This window comes from Narcine bancroftii, chromosome 14 (genome assembly GCF_036971445.1).
Source record: "Narcine bancroftii isolate sNarBan1 chromosome 14, sNarBan1.hap1, whole genome shotgun sequence".
In the NCBI taxonomy this organism is placed as follows: Eukaryota; Metazoa; Chordata; class Chondrichthyes; order Torpediniformes; family Narcinidae; genus Narcine; species Narcine bancroftii.
Window position 1 is genome coordinate 49,509,334 of NC_091482.1, and position 18,581 is coordinate 49,527,914.

The following is an 18,581-nucleotide window of genomic DNA, read 5'->3' on the forward strand; positions in this document are numbered from 1 at the left end:
GAAGGATAATTTAATCACGACTTGTCATTTCTATGGGAATTGTAACTAAAAGGATTGCGAAGTAAAGTTCTAACAGGCAGGCAGTCCTTGACATAGGTCTGAGTTTCGTTCTGACTGACCAGTCGGCTCTTGAAATGGGTATAAGTCGGACGTCATTAGATTTACTTGAATATCACGAGAACTGAGAGAGATGCTGTGATGTACAGAATGCCGAGATATTGTCTCTTTTTTTTCTGTCGCATGTACGGATGGTTGTAAGGCACATCAGTTGGGGAGAGGCTGCAAGTAAAATCCCCAGTATCCAGCATCTACAGGGATTGTGGATATCGGATATGGGAATTTTCTGGCGGCCTGAGACACATTAACTAATACACCTGCATTAAGAATAAACAGTTTAAATGGCATAAGGCAATGCAAAATGTAAAGTAACAACAAGCTCAAATGGGGCATTTGGACTCATTTAAGAGCTCTTTTGCACTTGATAAATTTGATTACTCTGTATTCCAGTCAGTTTGTTTACTTGCATACTTTGAATACAGTTTTTGTTTTCTGCATTACCCCCATAATTGGTAATTCTGCCTGTCCACAGGAAAAAGAATCTCAGGGTTGTATGTGATGCCAAGTATGTACTCTGAAATCTAAAACACATGAAATCACATACAACCCTGAGGTTCTTTTTCCTGCAGGGGTCAGGTAGAATTTTTACTTGTCGGGAGTGCCAAAAGCTGTACTCATGAAAAGGATACGTATACAAAAGAGAGAAATGTCAACAAGAAGAAAGTGCAAAGAAACCGTGCAGTATAGAAAATAAAAATTCAATAATGTATAAAGTGCAGTCAGAGTCCTTAAATGAGTCCCTGATTGAGTTTGTCGTTGAGGAGTCTGACGGTGATGGGGGGAGCAGCTGGTCCTGAACCTGGTGGTGCGAGTCTTGTGGCACCTGGACTTCTTTCTGATGGCAGCAGCATGTGCTGGGTGGGGTGGACCCTTGATGATTGTTGCTGCTCCACGCCCCCCACCCCCGATTGCAGTGTTCCCTGTAAATTTTCTTGATGGTGGGGAGGGTCCCTCCAGAATCAAGACCCACAGCTCATCAAGACTGGTTGATGCATTATGACTTTTAGTGTCCAACGAGGCAGACAATTGAGAAGTGTTTCATGATGAAGTTTGAAGGAATTTCTCAGTCTTAATGAAATTACCACCTGACTAACTTACATCAATATCTGCAGATGACAGTCTTGCGTCTATGTGGTGGATCAGTTGCAAATGAGATGAGCCAGGCGAATGGTCAACGCCACCTTTGAATTGACGATTTCCTGTTTGTTTCACAGGAAGTAAGAAACTTGCCATCGCAAGAATATAAAGCAATTTCCATCTCCTTGGATGCCTTCACCCAAAGACCTGGTGGAGACCAAAATCAACATTTGCCTTCACCCAATTCCTATCATTTTCACCTGGGTGGGATAAATCAAGGTACGCTTCATTTGTATTTTCAAGGGTCTTGGGTTAAAGGGGGCAGAATGACTACTTTTAATGCCTATATTTTAAGAACAAAATGGGAGATGAAAAAATGATCTGAACCTTTGCAGACTGCGAAAAGGTAGTTGTAAAAATAGTAATAAATGACGTACCATGCCCCAATGTCCTGGTTTGAAAGATTTGGAAAACTCTGCATTGTCAATTGTACATTACAAGGTTCTTTCAAGACACTTCATATTTCAAAAAATTTAAATGAATTTTAAACTACTTTTTAAATGGGAAGTGTTCTTGTTCATTTTCTGAACAGAAAGGCAGGCATAACTGCTACTTGTGGTTGTGTTTGAGAACCTGAATGCAAATGAACTTCGCCCCATGTGGATTTTGTAAATCAAGTGTTGTGGGGCGCTGAATTAGCAGGTAGGGCAGATTTGTTTTGGCTTGATTCTGAGCAAAGGGTCTTTGCAAATTGGCAAGATTTTCTTTCTAAGCATTTAGTATTAATTGATTGTTTTGCCACACAGAAAACTGCGTGGAGTCTGCGAGGCCTTTGTTGAGAAGGCAGACATATTTGGATTCTTGCTACAAGGGCAAGAAACAGGAAACCTGCGCTAGTGTGGCTGAGACTGCAGGAAGCCTGCAAACAGTAGTGGGTTCTGCTGCGATGGATGACCCCATGGGTGGAGCAGGCACCACAGAGCTTTGTTCCACTACAGAGTCACAGGAACCTTCCCCTCAGTCAGCACTCTCTCCACTAACTGGAAATCAAGAGGTGGTTGCGATCAATCAAATCAATGGACTTGCTTCTGTCGACAACCTGAACACTGTTCAGAAACACAAGGTGAAACGGGAGACGTTGCCATTGCCACAGGACTTGGAGAACCAAAGACTGCTTCTTGCTGACAGAGCGGTGGATGGAACAGCATCAAAACCCTCACCCTGTGCTCCCAGTTCTCAGCTAAAGGGCCCCACCGCTGATAAATTGGAGACATCCTCAATTGAAAATATAACAACGCAGCCAAAAGCAGACGCCTCTGTGATTGAGGCTAACAAGAACTCGGCAAGCCCCACAAGCCATCAGCAGCTGAAATCTGAGGGTGACGTGACTGTGTCAACAATTAGGAAGTTGGATGAAAAGATGCTGGGAAAGAAACAACCTCCTCCTAAGCCAGTGAGGTCCAAACTAAGCCTGAAAGGTTCAAAGATCAGGCTGGTGGCCAATGACACTGCCAAGCAAAGCAATAACGAGAGAGGTCTTGCTGCAACAGGGACGATCACTCCACGAGCCACATCCGTAAGAGACAAGATCAATTCCTTTGATACCTTCAGTAAACAGCTGTCACTTGCCTTTCCCCTGTCGCCGGTGTCTCTGAGCGAAAGCCTGTGGAACACATGCCCTGCCACTCCATCCACTGAGGACCTGTCCCTGGCTGAGAGGTCACCATTGTCTTCTCCAACAGTGAACAGTCAGTTGGAAAAAGGCTTCTCCCTCAGGTAAGATGAGATGCATTGTTCATTCCTTGGCAGAAGCCGAAAGCTGCCAGTTCACTGTCATGTCCACTTAAGTAGCAGATTTACACTTCTTCTCTGACACTCATTGGCAATGACTTCGCTTGACCTGTATCTCTTTCTGTCAACTGTGCACCACACCAAACCTGTCATAATCGCATTTCCAAATTGTACATTGTGATTCAAATACATTAAAACCCCTGGTAATCGGCACCTACAGGGATTGGTAAATGCCGGATCAGCGAGTTTTACAGTTGCTTGAGACTTACACTTACAACACCTAACATAACTGCATTAAAAATCAACAGTTTAAAAGACAAAAATACTTTACCGTACTTACTCTGAACAAACTTCACTCGCATGAATATATAACCTTAAAGAATTGTACTTTATATTCAGTCTCATTCTATGAAAACATTTAACCGTCATTGCATCACTACAGACCCTCCCAAAAGGTGAACAATAAGATTATAGATGATTAACCCCCCCCTCCCCCGTTTACCTATAAAGCCTTACCAATATACTAAGTAATATACAGTGCTAATAAAGATAAAGACTCTCTCTAAGCAGGGATAAGGAGATACTCTGAGAGAGTCACTCCAAACGCGAGCGACATCATCCAGCACTTCATCCTGGGTGAAGCCATTTTAATCAAACCCAATTTTTCCAACGCTTTGTTCAAAGAAGCATGACCCAGGCACTCCGCTGGCTGAATATTTGCTCCCATCTTCACCAAGGTTCATGTATTACTTCAGAAAACATTTACAATTTAAAATTTTCACCGCTTGGTTGAGGTTACCAATTGCTTGAATTCTAGATAACCATTTAACAATGACAGATCGGAAACAGGCTATCTCGACCCCTCTAGTCTGCACCGATTCAAGTGAACTCCACTAGTCCCACCTATCTGCCACCTGTCCATAATCCCCTCACATCCAACCTTCTCTTGTACAAGTACAAAATCAACAAAAATAGTATTTTTAAAGAGAACATTACAGCACTGTACAGGCCCTTCGGTCCACAATGTGGTGCTGACCTATATAACCTACTCCACAACAATCTAGTTTTTCCCTACCTCACACCTGTAACCCTATAATCTTGCCTATATCCATGCACTCGTCTTTTCTATATCTCTCTTGTACCAGCCTCCACCACCACCACTCCTAGCAATCCATTCGATACACCCACATTTTCTGTGTTTTAAAAAACACCTCCGACATCTCCCCTAAACTTTCCCCCACTATAAACAGATGTCCTCCGGTATTTGCTGTTGTCGATCTAGGGCAAAGGTACTGGTAGTCCATCCTAAGGCCTTCGGAATCTTAAAATACTTGTAGCTTACATACTTTTAACGTACAATCTTTAATTCCTTTTTACTTTATTAGATGATTGCCTTCAAAATTCTCATTGTAGGTTCATGACATCTAACCGAACGCTCGATTGCAGCAGTTAAGGGAGTTTGATAATGATAAGAGGTGGATTTAATGCAAAATGTTTTAGTCGTTCATGCCAAAACTATCCTCAAATTTGGGGAGGTTGTCTTTTTCAACAGAAGGGCGAGTTGGGGTGGTGCCAGTGTGCTTTAAAAAGTGAGCGTGGCTACACTGGGTCTTGGTTTAACATCTCAATCAAAAACTTTCTCTTATTAAATGCAACTGAGATCATGATCTCAATGCTGCATATGTGACTTGAATCCACATCCTTCGTTGAGAGACCCAAGTCTGGCACTGAAATAAATGGCATGTTCACTTCTGAAAGGTTTGATTGGATCATATGGTTACACAATAACACGCAAATTAAATGAAGCTTGTGAGTTTAATGTCACTGAAAGCATCTCTTTCTCCTGTCTTAATGGCATTCGGCTCAGGAAGTGCAAAGTTGCTGAATTTTTCCATTGCTGTTCTATCACTAAATAGTCATCCGGTGCTGTCTGTAAGGAGTTTGTGCGTTCTCCCTGCGTTGGCTTGAGTTTCGTTCCACCCTTTAAACAGGTATGGGGGTTGGTGTATTTGGGTCACAAGGACTCGTGGGCTGTAACTGTACTGCAAGTCTAAAATAAATTGAAACGAAAGGCCTGCATTTTTGGCCTATTCACTAAGTCAAGAAGCTTCTTTGAATTCCCTGCTTGATATCTTGGTGCCAATGTTCTACTCATCCCACATAGGAAAGGATTGTGCCTCCTCTGTTCAGAAGTTTCTGAATTTTACTGGTTCTCCTCTGCCTTTTCTTTCAGTCAGTAAAGAGATCAAGGCCTCTGTTCAGAAGTTTCTGAATTTTACTGGTTCTTCTCTGCCTTTTCTTTCAGTCAGTAAAGAGATCAAGGCCTCTGATCAGAAGTTTCTGAATTTTATTGGTTCTCCTCTGCCTTTTCTTTCAGTCAGTAAAGAGATCAAGGCCTCTGTTCAGAAGTTTCTGAATTTTACTGGTTCTCCTCTGCCTTTTCTTTCAGTCAGTAAAGAGATCAAGGCCTCTGTTCAGAAGTTTCTGAATTTTATTGGTTCTCCTCTGCCTTTTCTTTCAGTCTGTAAAGAGATCAAGGCCTCTGTTCAGAAGTTTCTGAATTTTACTGGTTCTCCTCTGCCTTTTCTTTCAGTCAGTAAAGAGATCAAGGCCACTCAACCTTTCCTGATGGGCCCAGCCTTACATTTCTGCTCTCATGCTTGCTCACATATTTGGACCTGTTGCATGGCAAACTTCACACAGAATGTAGAGTGGTCTAGCAAATACTTCAATGTAAAGTCTAGTTTGGAATTTGATCCCTGTGGAAATAAATACTGATTGACTGGTTTAAATTTAATTAAAAAAAAATGTTAGACATAATAGCGTGGTATCAGGCCATTTCAACCCACCAGCCTATGCCACGCAATTAACCTACAACTTTGGTACGTTTTGAAGGGTGGGAGGAAACCAGAGCAAGAGGAAACTGGCTTAATGACCTGCTTTCAATTTAGACGTTGTTTATGTGTACACTGGGGGCTTTATTGTTCCTGGGCTTTGGCTTGAAGTGAAGGTTGAGCTTGCAGCGAACCAGCCGGTGGTCAGTGTGGCATTCCGCGCTAGGCATGACCCTGGTGTGGAGCACATCTTGTTTGTCACTTTCTCGCACCAGGATGTAGTCCAGGAGGTGCCAGTGTTTGGATCGGGGATGCATCCAGGTGGTCTTAAGGCTGTCCCTCTGCTGAAAAAGGGTGTTTGTAATGACAAGCCGCTGTTCTGCGCAGAGCTCCAACAGGAGGCGCCCATTGTCGTTGCACTTGCCGACGCCATGCTTGCCCAGGATTCCTGGCCAGGTTTCTGAGTCTTTGCCGACACGAGCGTTGAAGTCGCCCAGGATGACAACCTTGTCGGCTGTAGGGGTACGTTGGATGAGGTTGCGCAGGTCGGTGTAGAACTTGTTCTTTTCTGCTGGTTCCGCCTGGAGGGTTGGAGCATAGACACTGATGAGGGTGATGTGACGCTTGTTTTGAAGTGGGAGTCGCATGGACATGATTCGGTCCGAGAGGCCTGTCGGAAGGTTTTCGAGTTTGGAGGCAATGAAGCTCTTGACCATGAAGCCTACACCAGATAGGCGTCGTTCATCCGAAGGCTTGCCAGACCAGTAGAGTGTGTAGCCCGCGCCGCGTTCTTGGAAGCTGCCTACATCTGCCAGGCGGACTTCACTGAGAGCGGCTATGTCGATGTCAAGTCTGAGGAGTTCATGTGCAATGAGGGCAGACCGACGTTCAGGTCGATGGCTGTCAGTCTTATCTAGCATGGTTCTGATGTTCCAGCATGCTAGCTTGAGTTTGTGAGCATCTTTTGAGGGGGAGGACGTGGAGGGGGAGGACGTGGAGGGGGAGGACGTGGAGGGGGAGGACGTGGAGGGGGAGGACGTGGAGGGGGAGGACGTGGACCTGTCCTCGGGCCTGCGCAAAGGAGCTTTTAGGTGGAGTGCAGTGCGCGCAGTACTGGCCCCACCCTTTACACCCATGGTTCGTGTGCCGTGGCCAAGCAAGCTGGGACGTGGCAGCGAGGTCCTTGGGTCGTAGGTTTTATAAGAGGTTCAATGTTGGAAAACTGCAGTCAGACGAAGCGAGAGGAAACTTCCAGGCAAACCTCAAAGCAAAGCTCGACGTTGCAACCCGCCTCACGGACCCGTCCCCTGAAACCCTCTGGGATCAGTTGAAGACTACCATACTGCAATCCACTGAAGAGGTACTGGGCTTCTCCTCCAGGAAAAACAAGGACTGGTTTGACGAAAACAGCCAGGAAATCCAGGAGCTGCTGGCAAAGAAGCGAGCTGCCCACCAGGCTCACCTTACAAAGCCGTCCTGTCCAGAGAAGAAACAAGCCTTCCGTCGCGCATGCAGCCATCTTCAGCGCAAACTCCGGGAGATCCAAAATGAGTGGTGGACTAGCCTCGCCAAACGAACACAGCTCAGCGCGGACATTGGCGACTTCAGGGGTTTCTACGAGGCTCTAAAGGCTGTGTACGGCCCCTCACCCCAAGTCCAAAGCCCGCTGCGCAGCTCAGATGGCAAAGTCCTCCTCAGCGACAAGATCTCCATCCTCAACCGATGGTCAGAACACTTCCAATCTCTTTTCAGTACCAACCGCTCAGTCCAAGATTCCGCCCTGCTCCAGCTCCCTCAACAGCCCCTAAGGCTAGAGCTGGATGAGGTTCCCACCCTGGATGAGACATATAAGGCAATCGAACAACTGAAAAGTGGCAAAGCAGCAGGTATGGATGGAATCCCCCCAGAAGTCTGGAAGGCTGGCGGCAAAACTCTGCATGCCAAACTGCATGAGTTTTTCAAGCTTTGTTGGGACCAAGGTAAACTGCCTCAGGATCTTCGTGATGCCACCATCATCACCCTGTACAAAAACAAAGGCGAGAAATCAGACTGCTCAAACTACAGGGGAATCACGTTGCTCTCCATTGCAGGCAAAATCTTCGCTAGGATTCTACTAAATAGAATAATACCTAGTGTCGCTGAGAATATTCTCCCAGAATCACAGTGCGGCTTTCGCGCTAACAGAGGAACCACTGACATGGTCTTTGCCCTCAGACAGCTCCAAGAAAAGTGTAGAGAACAAAACAAAGGACTCTACATCACCTTTGTTGACCTCACCAAAGCCTTCGACACCGTGAGCAGGAAAGGGCTTTGGCAAATACTAGAGCGCATCGGATGTCCCCCAAAGTTCCTCAACATGATTATCCAACTGCACGAAAACCAACAAGGTCGGGTCAGATACAGCAATGAGCTCTCTGAACCCTTCTCCATTAACAATGGCGTGAAGCAAGGCTGTGTTCTCGCACCAACCCTCTTTTCAATCTTCTTCAGCATGATGCTGAACCAAGCCATGAAAGACCCCAACAATGAAGACGCTGTTTACATCCGGTACCGCACGGATGGCAGTCTCTTCAATCTGAGGCGCCTGCAAGCTCACACCAAGACACAAGAGAAACTTGTCCGTGAACTACTCTTTGCAGATGATGCCGCTTTAGTTGCCCATTCAGAGCCAGCTCTTCAGCGCTTGACGTCCTGCTTTGCGGAAACTGCCAAAATGTTTGGCCTGGAAGTCAGCCTGAAGAAGACTGAGGTCCTCCATCAGCCAGCTCCCCACCATGACTACCAGCCCCCCCACATCTTCATCGGGCACACAAAACTCAAAACGGTCAACCAGTTTACCTATCTCGGCTGCACCATTTCATCAGATGCAAGGATCGACAATGAGATAGACAACAGACTCGCCAAGGCAAATAGCGCCTTTGGAAGACTACACAAAAGAGTCTGGAAAAACAACCAACTGAAAAACCTCACAAAGATAAGCGTATACAGAGCCGTTGTCATACCCACACTCCTGTTCGGCTCCGAATCATGGGTCCTCTACCGGCACCACCTACGGCTCCTAGAACGCTTCCACCAGCGTTGTCTCCGCTCCATCCTCAACATCCATTGGAGCGCTCACACCCCTAACGTCGAGGTACTCGAGATGGCAGAGGTCGACAGCATCGAGTCCACGCTGCTGAAGATCCAGCTGCGCTGGATGGGTCACGTCTCCAGAATGGAGGACCATCGCCTTCCCAAGATCGTATTATATGGCGAGCTCTCCACTGGCCACCGTGACAGAGGTGCACCAAAGAAAAGGTACAAGGACTGCCTAAAGAAATCTCTTGGTGCCTGCCACATTGACCACCGCCAGTGGGCTGATAACGCCTCAAACCGTGCATCTTGGCGCCTCACAGTTTGGCGGGCAGCAGCCTCCTTTGAAGAAGACCGCAGAGCCCACCTCACTGACAAAAGGCAAAGGAGGAAAAACCCAACACCCAACCCCAACCAACCAATTTTCCCTTGCAACCGCTGCAATCGTGTCTGCCTGTCCCGCATCGGACTGGTCAGCCACAAACGAGCCTGCAGCTGACGTGGACTTTTTACCCCCTCCATAAATCTTCGTCCGCGAAGCCAAGCCAAAGAAGAATGTGTACACTTCTAATTTTTTCAAAGTTTAGATGTACAGCATGGTAACAGGCCCTTCTGGCCCATGAGCCCGTGCCCTTCCTTACAGACAGCGTGGGATTCAAATGCGGTTCGCTGGCACTGTAATAGCCACTGCACTAACCCTGTCGCCTCTGGTACTCTTCAATCCTCTAACCATTTTAGATTCTCATTTTTCATGACCTTATTTTACATGCCAAGATGTAAGGATTTTCTTTTGATTAACCTTGTCAGGTGCTGGGAGTTGTGGTTGAGTAAAAGATTGTGGTCAATTTGTGGTCAACGTATCAAAATCCTATGGCAGTCATTTTTAAGATGTTAATTAAGAGATCATTGAGGAGGGATAGTTGTTGGGGCAAGGAATTGATCAACCACAAGGAGCTAATGAACACACCCCTATTCTTGTGTTCTTAACTATTGACCAGAGCAATATTAGAAATCCTTTGTTTGCTTTGCATAGTGCCGTGGCTTATTTTACCCAATGGAAAGGATAAATTAGGTCTAGGTTTAACTTCTCCTTTAAATGTTTGTTCTTATAAATGTTAACTGAGATTATGATCTCAAATCTGCATATGTGACTTGAATCCACATCCTTCTCACTCATTTAAGAGAATCGCCATTGACCCAGGTCTGGCACAGAAATAAATGGCAAGTTCACCTCTGAAAGGTTGATTGGATCGTATGCTTACATAATAGGGAATGCACACATTCGAAATCAGTGGTTTTCAACCTTTTTCTTTCCACTCACATACCACCTGAATTAATCAGGATGCCATAGGTGCTCTGTGATTAGTAAGGGATTTCTCGTGAGTGGAAAGAAAGTTTGAGAGCCACTGTTTTAATCGTACCTCATTGACTTGTTATGTGCATGGTTTCATAACTCCAAAGGAAATGGGCCAATGACAATTTTTCTTCAGCAAAATATTTCAATTGGGTCTAGAGCAGTGGTTCTCAACCATTTTTCCCCATTCACACACTGTCATGATAATGAATGTGTATGATATGTATTAACCTGACCGGAAGTCAGATGGTATGCACTGGAGGTAGGAGGGAGCGAAATGGTGGAATAATGGAAGCAGGAAAATAAAGACACGGAGATGTTCAACTGGTAAAGCATGCGGTGATGGTGTTATCAATTTCACATTTCGGGCCACAAATGTGACATTGGCGACGAGAATAAACATTTTGGATTTTAAATGTGATAAACATTTTGGATTTTGAATCGGTGGCTTTGAGCTGGAAGGTTTTCTTCATGGCAGTCACAGGAGCTGAATTTCTAGCACTTCGAGATGTTCCTCATTTTGACCCAACGGGTGATGCAAGCACTGTGAGTGTGAAGTGGAAGGCATGGCTGGAAGAATTTGAAGCCTACGCCGACAGTCGTGGCCTATTTCTCGATAGCAGTACGGAGGAACAGAAAGCGCAGCGGAGGGCGTTACTTCTCTTTACCGCAGGACCTGCAGTTCGGGAAACTTTTAAGACGCTTTTGAATACTGGAAGGAAGGAGGAATACCAGAAAGCCGTAGATGCATTGAATGCACACTATGTGGTGACATCGAATGCTACATTTCAACGCCATTTGTTTTGCAAAACAAAACAAGAAGATGGAGAAACGGTTGCCCAGTACGTGACGAGATTGCGACAACTGGCTGTTGGATGCAATTACGTGGCAGTTGATTTGGACAACCAGTTATTGGATCAAGTTGTGCAGCACTGCACATCAGACAAACTCAGAAGGCGACTGCTGGAAAAAGGGGGTGAGTTGAAACTTACCAATGCTTTAACAATGGCTGCTGCATTAGAGGCTGTTGAGTGGCAATTTCATACCATGAAACTGAAAGACAACTCAAGCCAGCCCAGTAAAGACAAAGTTGGTCAACAAGTAAATAGGCTCTCGCATAGCCATAGCCAGCCAAGAAATATGCCGACACATGACTTGGAGTGTTACAGATGTGGAAACAGAGGTCATTTTGGAAAAGACCCATGCTGCCCAGCAAAAGGCAAAGTTTGTAGAAAGTGTGGAGGTAAGGACCACTTTGCAAAGAAGTGCAAAAGTAAGTCAAATGCAAACCAGAATGGGAAGAGTACAGCTTCTAAGGGCAAAGCTTGGGGGAAAGGAAAGTATCCTGGAAAGAAAGGCAATATTCGCCATATAGAAGGTGACCCAGAAAGTGACGATGATGATGACAACCAGGATGGACCGAGATACTATCAGTTTACATTGAATGATGTACATCATGAGAAGGTCCCAGTGATAATTGGTGGTGTGACAGTTCCGGTCATTGTAGACTCAGGCAGTGAGTCTGTTGACCGACATTTATGGGAGAAATTGAAAAGAAAAAAGATAATTTGTACATCAAAGAAGTGTTCAAAGAAACTGTATCCATACACAGCAACCAAGCCATTGCAGACCATTGGATGTTTCACTGCGACTGTTGAAGCTGGTGACAAGTACACCGAAGCAGAGTTTGTTGTCATAGACGAGAGGGGAGAACCATTGCTGAGTAGAAGCATGGCGCAAGACCTGGCAATACTTCATATTGGAGCTCGTGTCAATTCAGTTCAGTCATACGAGGATATGAAGCAAGAATTCCCCACAGTTTTCCAGGGAGTAGGAAATCTGAAAGGTCGACAACTAAAGCTAGCAAAACGGTCAAACCCAAGGCGCAACCAGTGCGCAGAACTCCATTTGGACTTCGTGGGAAAGTCGAGGCCAAAATTAAAGAGTTGATCGAGCAAGACATTATTGAACCTGTAGAACATTCAACGCAATGGATCAGCCCAGTAGTGATCGTGCCCAAACCAAATGGTGACTTAAGACTGTGTGTTGATATGAGGATGGACAATGAAGCTATAATTCGAGAACGACACCCCATACCAACAGTGGAGGAAGTACTTCAGGAGTTAACTACCAGTCAGGTGTTCTCAAAAATTGATTTAAAATGGGGCTATCATCAATTAGAGCTGGACCCAGAATCCAGGGACGTGACAAGATTTGTGACTCACTGTGGATTGTACCGGTACAAGAGACTATCGTTCGGCATCAATGCAGCTTCTGAGATCTACCAGTACGAAATCCATCGAGTGATTCAAGGCATTCCTGGAGTTGCCAACATTTCTGATAACATCATAATCCATGCGGCTTCAAAGGAAGAGCATGACAGACGGTTGAGGTGTGTGCTATCCAGACTACAGGGTGCAGGCCTTACCGTGAATGGAGACAAGTGCCAGTTCGGTGTGTCAGAGATGGACTTCATGGGACACAGGCTTACACGGGAAGGACTGAACCCAGCTGATGCCAAGGTGAAAGCTGTTGCAGATGCACATGAACCCCAGAATGCAACGGAGGTGAGGAGTTTCTTGGGATTGGTTAATTATTGTGCAAAGTTCATCCCTAATTTTGCTACACTGGCAGAACCATTGAGGAAACTAACCAGGAAAGGTGTACCATTCCATTTTGGCTCTGAGCAAAAGGAAGCATTCACAGCTCTGAAACAAAGTCTGACGAATGCCGATACACTTGGGAATTATGATCCGGCTGCACCAACCAAAGTCATAGCGGATGCTAGTCCTGTTGCTTTAGGAGCCGTGTTGGTCCAGATGCGTGATGTGGGACCAAGAATCATTGCCTATGCCAGCAGATCTTTGACAGATGTGGAAAAGAGATATTCTCAGACAGAGAAAGAAGCACTCGGACTTGTATGGGCCTGCGAGAGATTCCATGCATATTTGTATGGCATTGAATTTGAACTCATCACGGACCATAAACCATTGGAGGTGATCTATGCCGCTAGGTCCAAACCGTGTGCCAGGATAGAACGATGGGTGCTCAGACTCCAACCGTACAAGTACAGAGTAGTTCACATTGCCGGGAAAGCAAACATTGCTGATCCGCTGTCCAGATTGTTGAAAGATGGATGCCCACAATCCAAGTCAGAATTGGGGACAGAAGCAGAGAGCTTTGTACGCTTCGTAGCTATTCAGTCGACACCGGAAGCTGTGACAACGAGGGAAGTCGAGAGAGAGTCCGAACATGACCCAGAACTCATGGAAGTTAGAGAATGTATCCAGAGTGGACAATGGGACAAGTGCATTCACAAGGCATATATTCCCATTAGAGACGAACTTTGTTGCATTGGGCAGTGTGTATTGAGGGGGTGTAGATTGGTGATACCACAGAGGTTGAGACCGAAGATCGTATCATTAGCTCATGAAGGACACCTAGGTATTGTTGGTACCAAGCAAAACCTCAGGAGTAAAGTATGGTGGCCAGGTTGTGATAAAGACGCGGATAAATTTGTCAAAACCTGCCATGGGTGTCAACTCACAAGTAGGAGTAATCCTCCAGAGCCGATCCGGAGTACGCAACTCCCGACAGGACCGTGGATCGATGTAGCTGTTGATTTTCTCGGACCTTTACCAACTGGTGAGTCAATCATGGTAGTGGTAGATTACTACAGCAGATACTATGAGTACGCTGTGATGAGGTCAACGACCACTGAAAAAACAATACAAGCGTTAGCAGAGATATTCGCGAGACATGAATTGCCTGTTACGCTATACTCTGACAATGGTCTACAGTTCATCTCAGAGACATTTGCTGAATATATGAGGACCACAGGTATCCACCATCATAAAGTAACTCCTAAATGGCCGCGCCAATGGGGAAGTTGAGAGACAAAATCAGTCCATCGAAAAACGATTACGGATTGCTCATGCAGAAGGACAGAACTGGAGAGAAGAATTGCTATCCTATGTAGCTGTCTATCGGGCAACGCCTCATGCAACCACAGGAAAAAGTCCTGCAGAAGTACTTTTCGGGAGGAAAATCTGCACAAAAATGCCTGAAATAAAGGAAATCAGGGACGACCAGGAGATGAGGGACCACAATGTTGAAAAGAAGGGAGCAGCAAAGCTGTACACAGATTCGAAACGTGGGGCCAGGTACTCAGACATCATGCCTGGAGATAATGTTCTGGTGAGGCAAGAGAGTGGTGGTAAGCTAGACACACCTTATTACCATCAACCCTACACTGTTGTATCCAGAAGCGGCAGTATGGTGACAGTCAGGTCTCCAGCTGGAGTCCTGTACAAAAGAAACGTGTCTGGTGTGAAAAAGTACCAATCCAGAGCGACACCGAGTGAAGTGGTTGGCAGTCCAATATGAAATGCTCAACCTGAGGGACCAGATGATGTTCCAGAGGTAGTTACCAGCATTCCTGATGAAATGGCCAGAGTACCAGAAACACCAGAGGCCACAGCGAGCAGTGTTTCCGGTGCTGAGGGTGAACAACCAAGTTGCGACAGTAGCATTGCAGGAAGGCCAAGACGGGACAGGAAACCACCTAAGCGATATGAAGATTTTGTGCCATATTTCTAATTGTGCCTGCATTATCACGAAAGTGAAAGTTTGTGATAGTTGGAATGAGTTTCAATGAAGCGCAGTAATGTTACTCACCAAGGAAGAGAAATGATAATGGGAACATTTGGACAGTGATTTGATCAATACATCATAAAGTACATGTATGAGTGCTGTATGAATTGCATTTTTGTTTAGTCGACTATTTGGTATTAAATGAAAAAAAACAAAAGTATTGGAATTTAAACATGGGAGGTGTATAAATTTAAATGTTTACATTTTACATATGAGGTGAGCATTGTATTAGTATAATTACAGAAGAACAGTTGAGCTATTATATTACATATGGTTATAACATGTTTATGTTACATTTTGTGAAGAGGGAATTTGAAGTTGTTTTTGTTTTGAATTTGAAGTTGTTTTGTTTGTTCAGAAGGCAGAAAAATGCTATTGATAGTGTTAAAGTGTTTACATTTAAACATAAAGATATAAAGTTTATTTCTGGTGAAGGGAGGGATGTCATGATAATGAATATGCATGATATGTATTAACCTGACCGGAAGTCAGATGGTATGCACTGGAGGTAGGAGGGCGCGAAATGGTGGAATAATGGAAGCAGGAAAATAAAGACACGGAGATGTTCAACTGGTAAAGCATGTGGTGATGGTGTTATTAATTTCACATTTCGGGCCACAAATGTGACACACACCACCTTAAGTAATCCCTTACTAACCACAGAGCACCTATGGCATAGGGATTACTTAGTGGTATCGAAAGAAAAAGGTCAAGAACCACTGCTTCATTGCCATGTAATGTCCACAAAATCTGTCAACATTTTCTTGCCATAAAGCACTCCAAGTTCAGCACCCCCAACAATAAGAAAAAGAAAAGAGACTTCCTTCGGAGACACAGAGTGTGGATTCGCCTCCTGCGCTCCCGCAACCTCTGCAGCCACACAGCCTCCTGTCCGTTCCACCAGTGATCCTGAGCTCCTGTGATACGATCAGGAAGTTGCCAAAACACCAGGCCCTCTTTGCCAGCGCCTCCCTCACGAATCCCAGTTCTGATACCTGGTTCCCCCGAGCTGGTCTCCCGCATCCTTCAGCCACTGATCCCCTCGCTGGTCTGCTACCATGACCACCTTCCCAGCTTCCTCTTAGCATGGGGGAGGGAGGGGGAAGAGAATGAATGGCTGAGGAACCTATAATATCAGTGAGTGAGTGCTGTGATGTGGGTAACTGGCTCTGTGTGGGACTGTGTGATTGGAATAATTAATAACCATTGTGTTCACAGACAGAAATGTGGATTATTGGTCTTCAGTCTAAATGAAGCTGTTAAATTGCATTTGTATGAAAGAAACACGAAGTGAACAAATGTGCTGCCCATTCACTTAATGTGCCCAAGACCACCCTATTTATTTTTTTTATGAATTTGTTTTAAAAAAATATACATAGTAACTTTTTAAAAATATTAAACTTTTTCTCGCAAACACTACAAACAAAAGCAGAATAGTCCCTCCCTCCCTCCCCCTTTCCAAACATACAGATTTGTTCACCATCAGAGCTTACGTATATTTTAAGTATATAGAGTACAGATGGGGGAAACTACATTTTTGTATGTTTAATAGTTTCTTTTATACCTTTTTTTTGTTCATTTTTATTACTATATCTGGGCCCCTATGGGGTCCAGGTACGGCTGCCAGACTTTACAAAAGTGTCACATTTATTCTTTAAGTTATATGTGATTTTTTTTTTCAATAGGTTCATTTCCGCAGTCCATTGTGCTATAAGTAGAGAGGAGTCGGACGTCCAAGTGATCAAGATACATTTTTTCGCTACTGCCAGTGTTATTTTTACAAATGAGATTTGATATTTGGTCAATTTGTCGCTTCTTTCCATGAAATTACCTAATAGATACAGCTCCGGGTCACCCGTGAATTAAATTTTTCTGCCAAAATGGCCTCACTTTTGCACACAACGACCTTCCTTTTTCTTGGGCCCATTTACAATGGTGGGCCCATTCTAACTACACTCTGGTAACACCTTCCCCCAATGGATGAACTGAAAATTAATGCCAACTTTATTTGGAGAGGAGTTGCTTCTTCACTGTATCATTGTTTTAATGCAGCCCCCAAACTTTCATGGGAATGAGAGTGCACATTCTGTTCTAGTCTTGCAGAGTTGAGAGTCTGCAGTATTAATCTGGCAGAGGAAGATCAGAAGGAAGATGATAGAAAAGAAGATGGTAAAAAGGAACGCACCTCGTCGCTTTCTTCCTCTGTTTCTGCGCAGTCTGTCGTGTCCCTGATTCCCACAGATGAACTGGAGAAACTTAGAGCAGAAGTAAAGTGTCTGGATGATGAAACTTTAAAGGTTGGAACATGAATAACATTGACCATATGTTACCATCACTTTAAGAATAAATATTAAAGAGTTAGGGTTGTATGTGATGCCAAGTATGTACTCTGAAATCTAAAACACATGACATCACATTCAACCCTGAGGTTCTTTTCCCTGCAGGACAGGTAGAATTTTTACTTGTTGGGAGTGGCAAAAGCTGTACTCACGAAAAGGATACGTATACAAAAGAGAGAAATGTCAACAAGAAGGAAGTGCAAAGAAACCGTGCAGTATAGAAAATAAATATTCAATAATGCATAAAGTGCAGTCAGAGTCCTTAAATGAGTCCCTGATCGAGTTTGTCGTTGACGAGTCTGACGGTGATGGGGGGAGCAGCTGGTCCTGAACCTGGTGGTGCGAGTCTTGTGGCACCTGGACTTCTTTCCTGATGGCAGCAGCGTGTGCTGAGTGGGGTGGACCCTTGATGATTGTTGCTGCTCTGCGCCCCCCACCCCCGATTGCAGTGTTCCCTGTAAATTTTCTTGATGGTGGGGAGGGTCCCTCCAGAATCAAGACCCACAGCTCATCAAGACTGGTTGATGCATTATGACTTTTAGTGTCCAACGAGGCAGACAATTGAGAAGTGTTTCATGATGAAGTTTGAAGGAATTTCTCAGTCTTAATGAAATTACCACCTGACTAACTTACATCAATATCTGTAGATGACAGTCTTGCGTCTGTGTGGTAGTTCAGTTGCAAATGAGATGAGCCAGGCGAATGGCCAACGCCACCTTTGAAATGACGATTTCCTGTTTGTTTCACAGGAAGTAAGAAACTTGCCATCGCAAGAAAATAAAGCAATTTCCATCTGCTCGGATGCCTTCACTCAAAGACCTGGTGGAGACCAAAATCAACATTTGCCTTCACCCAATTCCTATCATCTTCACCTGGGTGGGATAAATCAAGGTACGTTTCATTTGTATTTTCAAGGGTCTTGGGTTAAAGGGGGCAGAATGACTACTTTTAATGCCTACATTTTAAGAATGAAAAAATGATCTGATCCTTTGCAAGAACATAGCAATTTATCCGGAAAGACCTCAAAACATTTAAGTCTTGTAGCACACGGCAACTGTGAAAAGGTAGTTGTAAAAATAAGAAATAAATGACGTTCCATGCCCCAATTTCCTGGTTTGAAAGATTTGGAAATGTACATTACAAGGTTCTTTCAAGACACTTCATATTTCAAAAAAGTTAAATGAATTTTAAACTACCTTTTAAACGGGAAGTGTTCTTGTTCATTTTCTGAACGGAAAGGCAGGCATAACTGCTACTTGTGGTTGTGTTTGAGAACCTGAATGCAAATGAACTTCGCCCCATGTGGATTTTGCAAATCAAGTGTTGTGTGGCGCTGAATTAGCA

The 18,581-nt window shown here is 44.6% G+C and overlaps 1 protein-coding gene across 6 annotated transcripts in view; it reads left to right on the forward strand.

Annotated features, from left to right (window-relative positions):
- The window catches only part of il16 (interleukin 16), a 94,895-nt gene that overhangs the window by 58,859 nt on the left and 17,455 nt on the right, over positions 1-18,581 (forward strand). For all 6 annotated transcript variants that reach the window (XR_011348715.1, XR_011348717.1, XM_069910961.1 and 3 more), the window contains 4 exons: positions 1,332-1,473; positions 2,001-2,970; positions 16,994-17,195; positions 17,987-18,128. Coding sequence is in view for 4 of the 6 variants with exons in the window: in XM_069910961.1 (XP_069767062.1) it covers positions 1,332-1,473; positions 2,001-2,970; positions 16,994-17,195; positions 17,987-18,128 (1,456 nt within the window). In the remaining 2 variants the exon portion in view is untranslated. The remainder of the gene's footprint in view (positions 1-1,331; positions 1,474-2,000; positions 2,971-16,993; positions 17,196-17,986; positions 18,129-18,581) is intronic.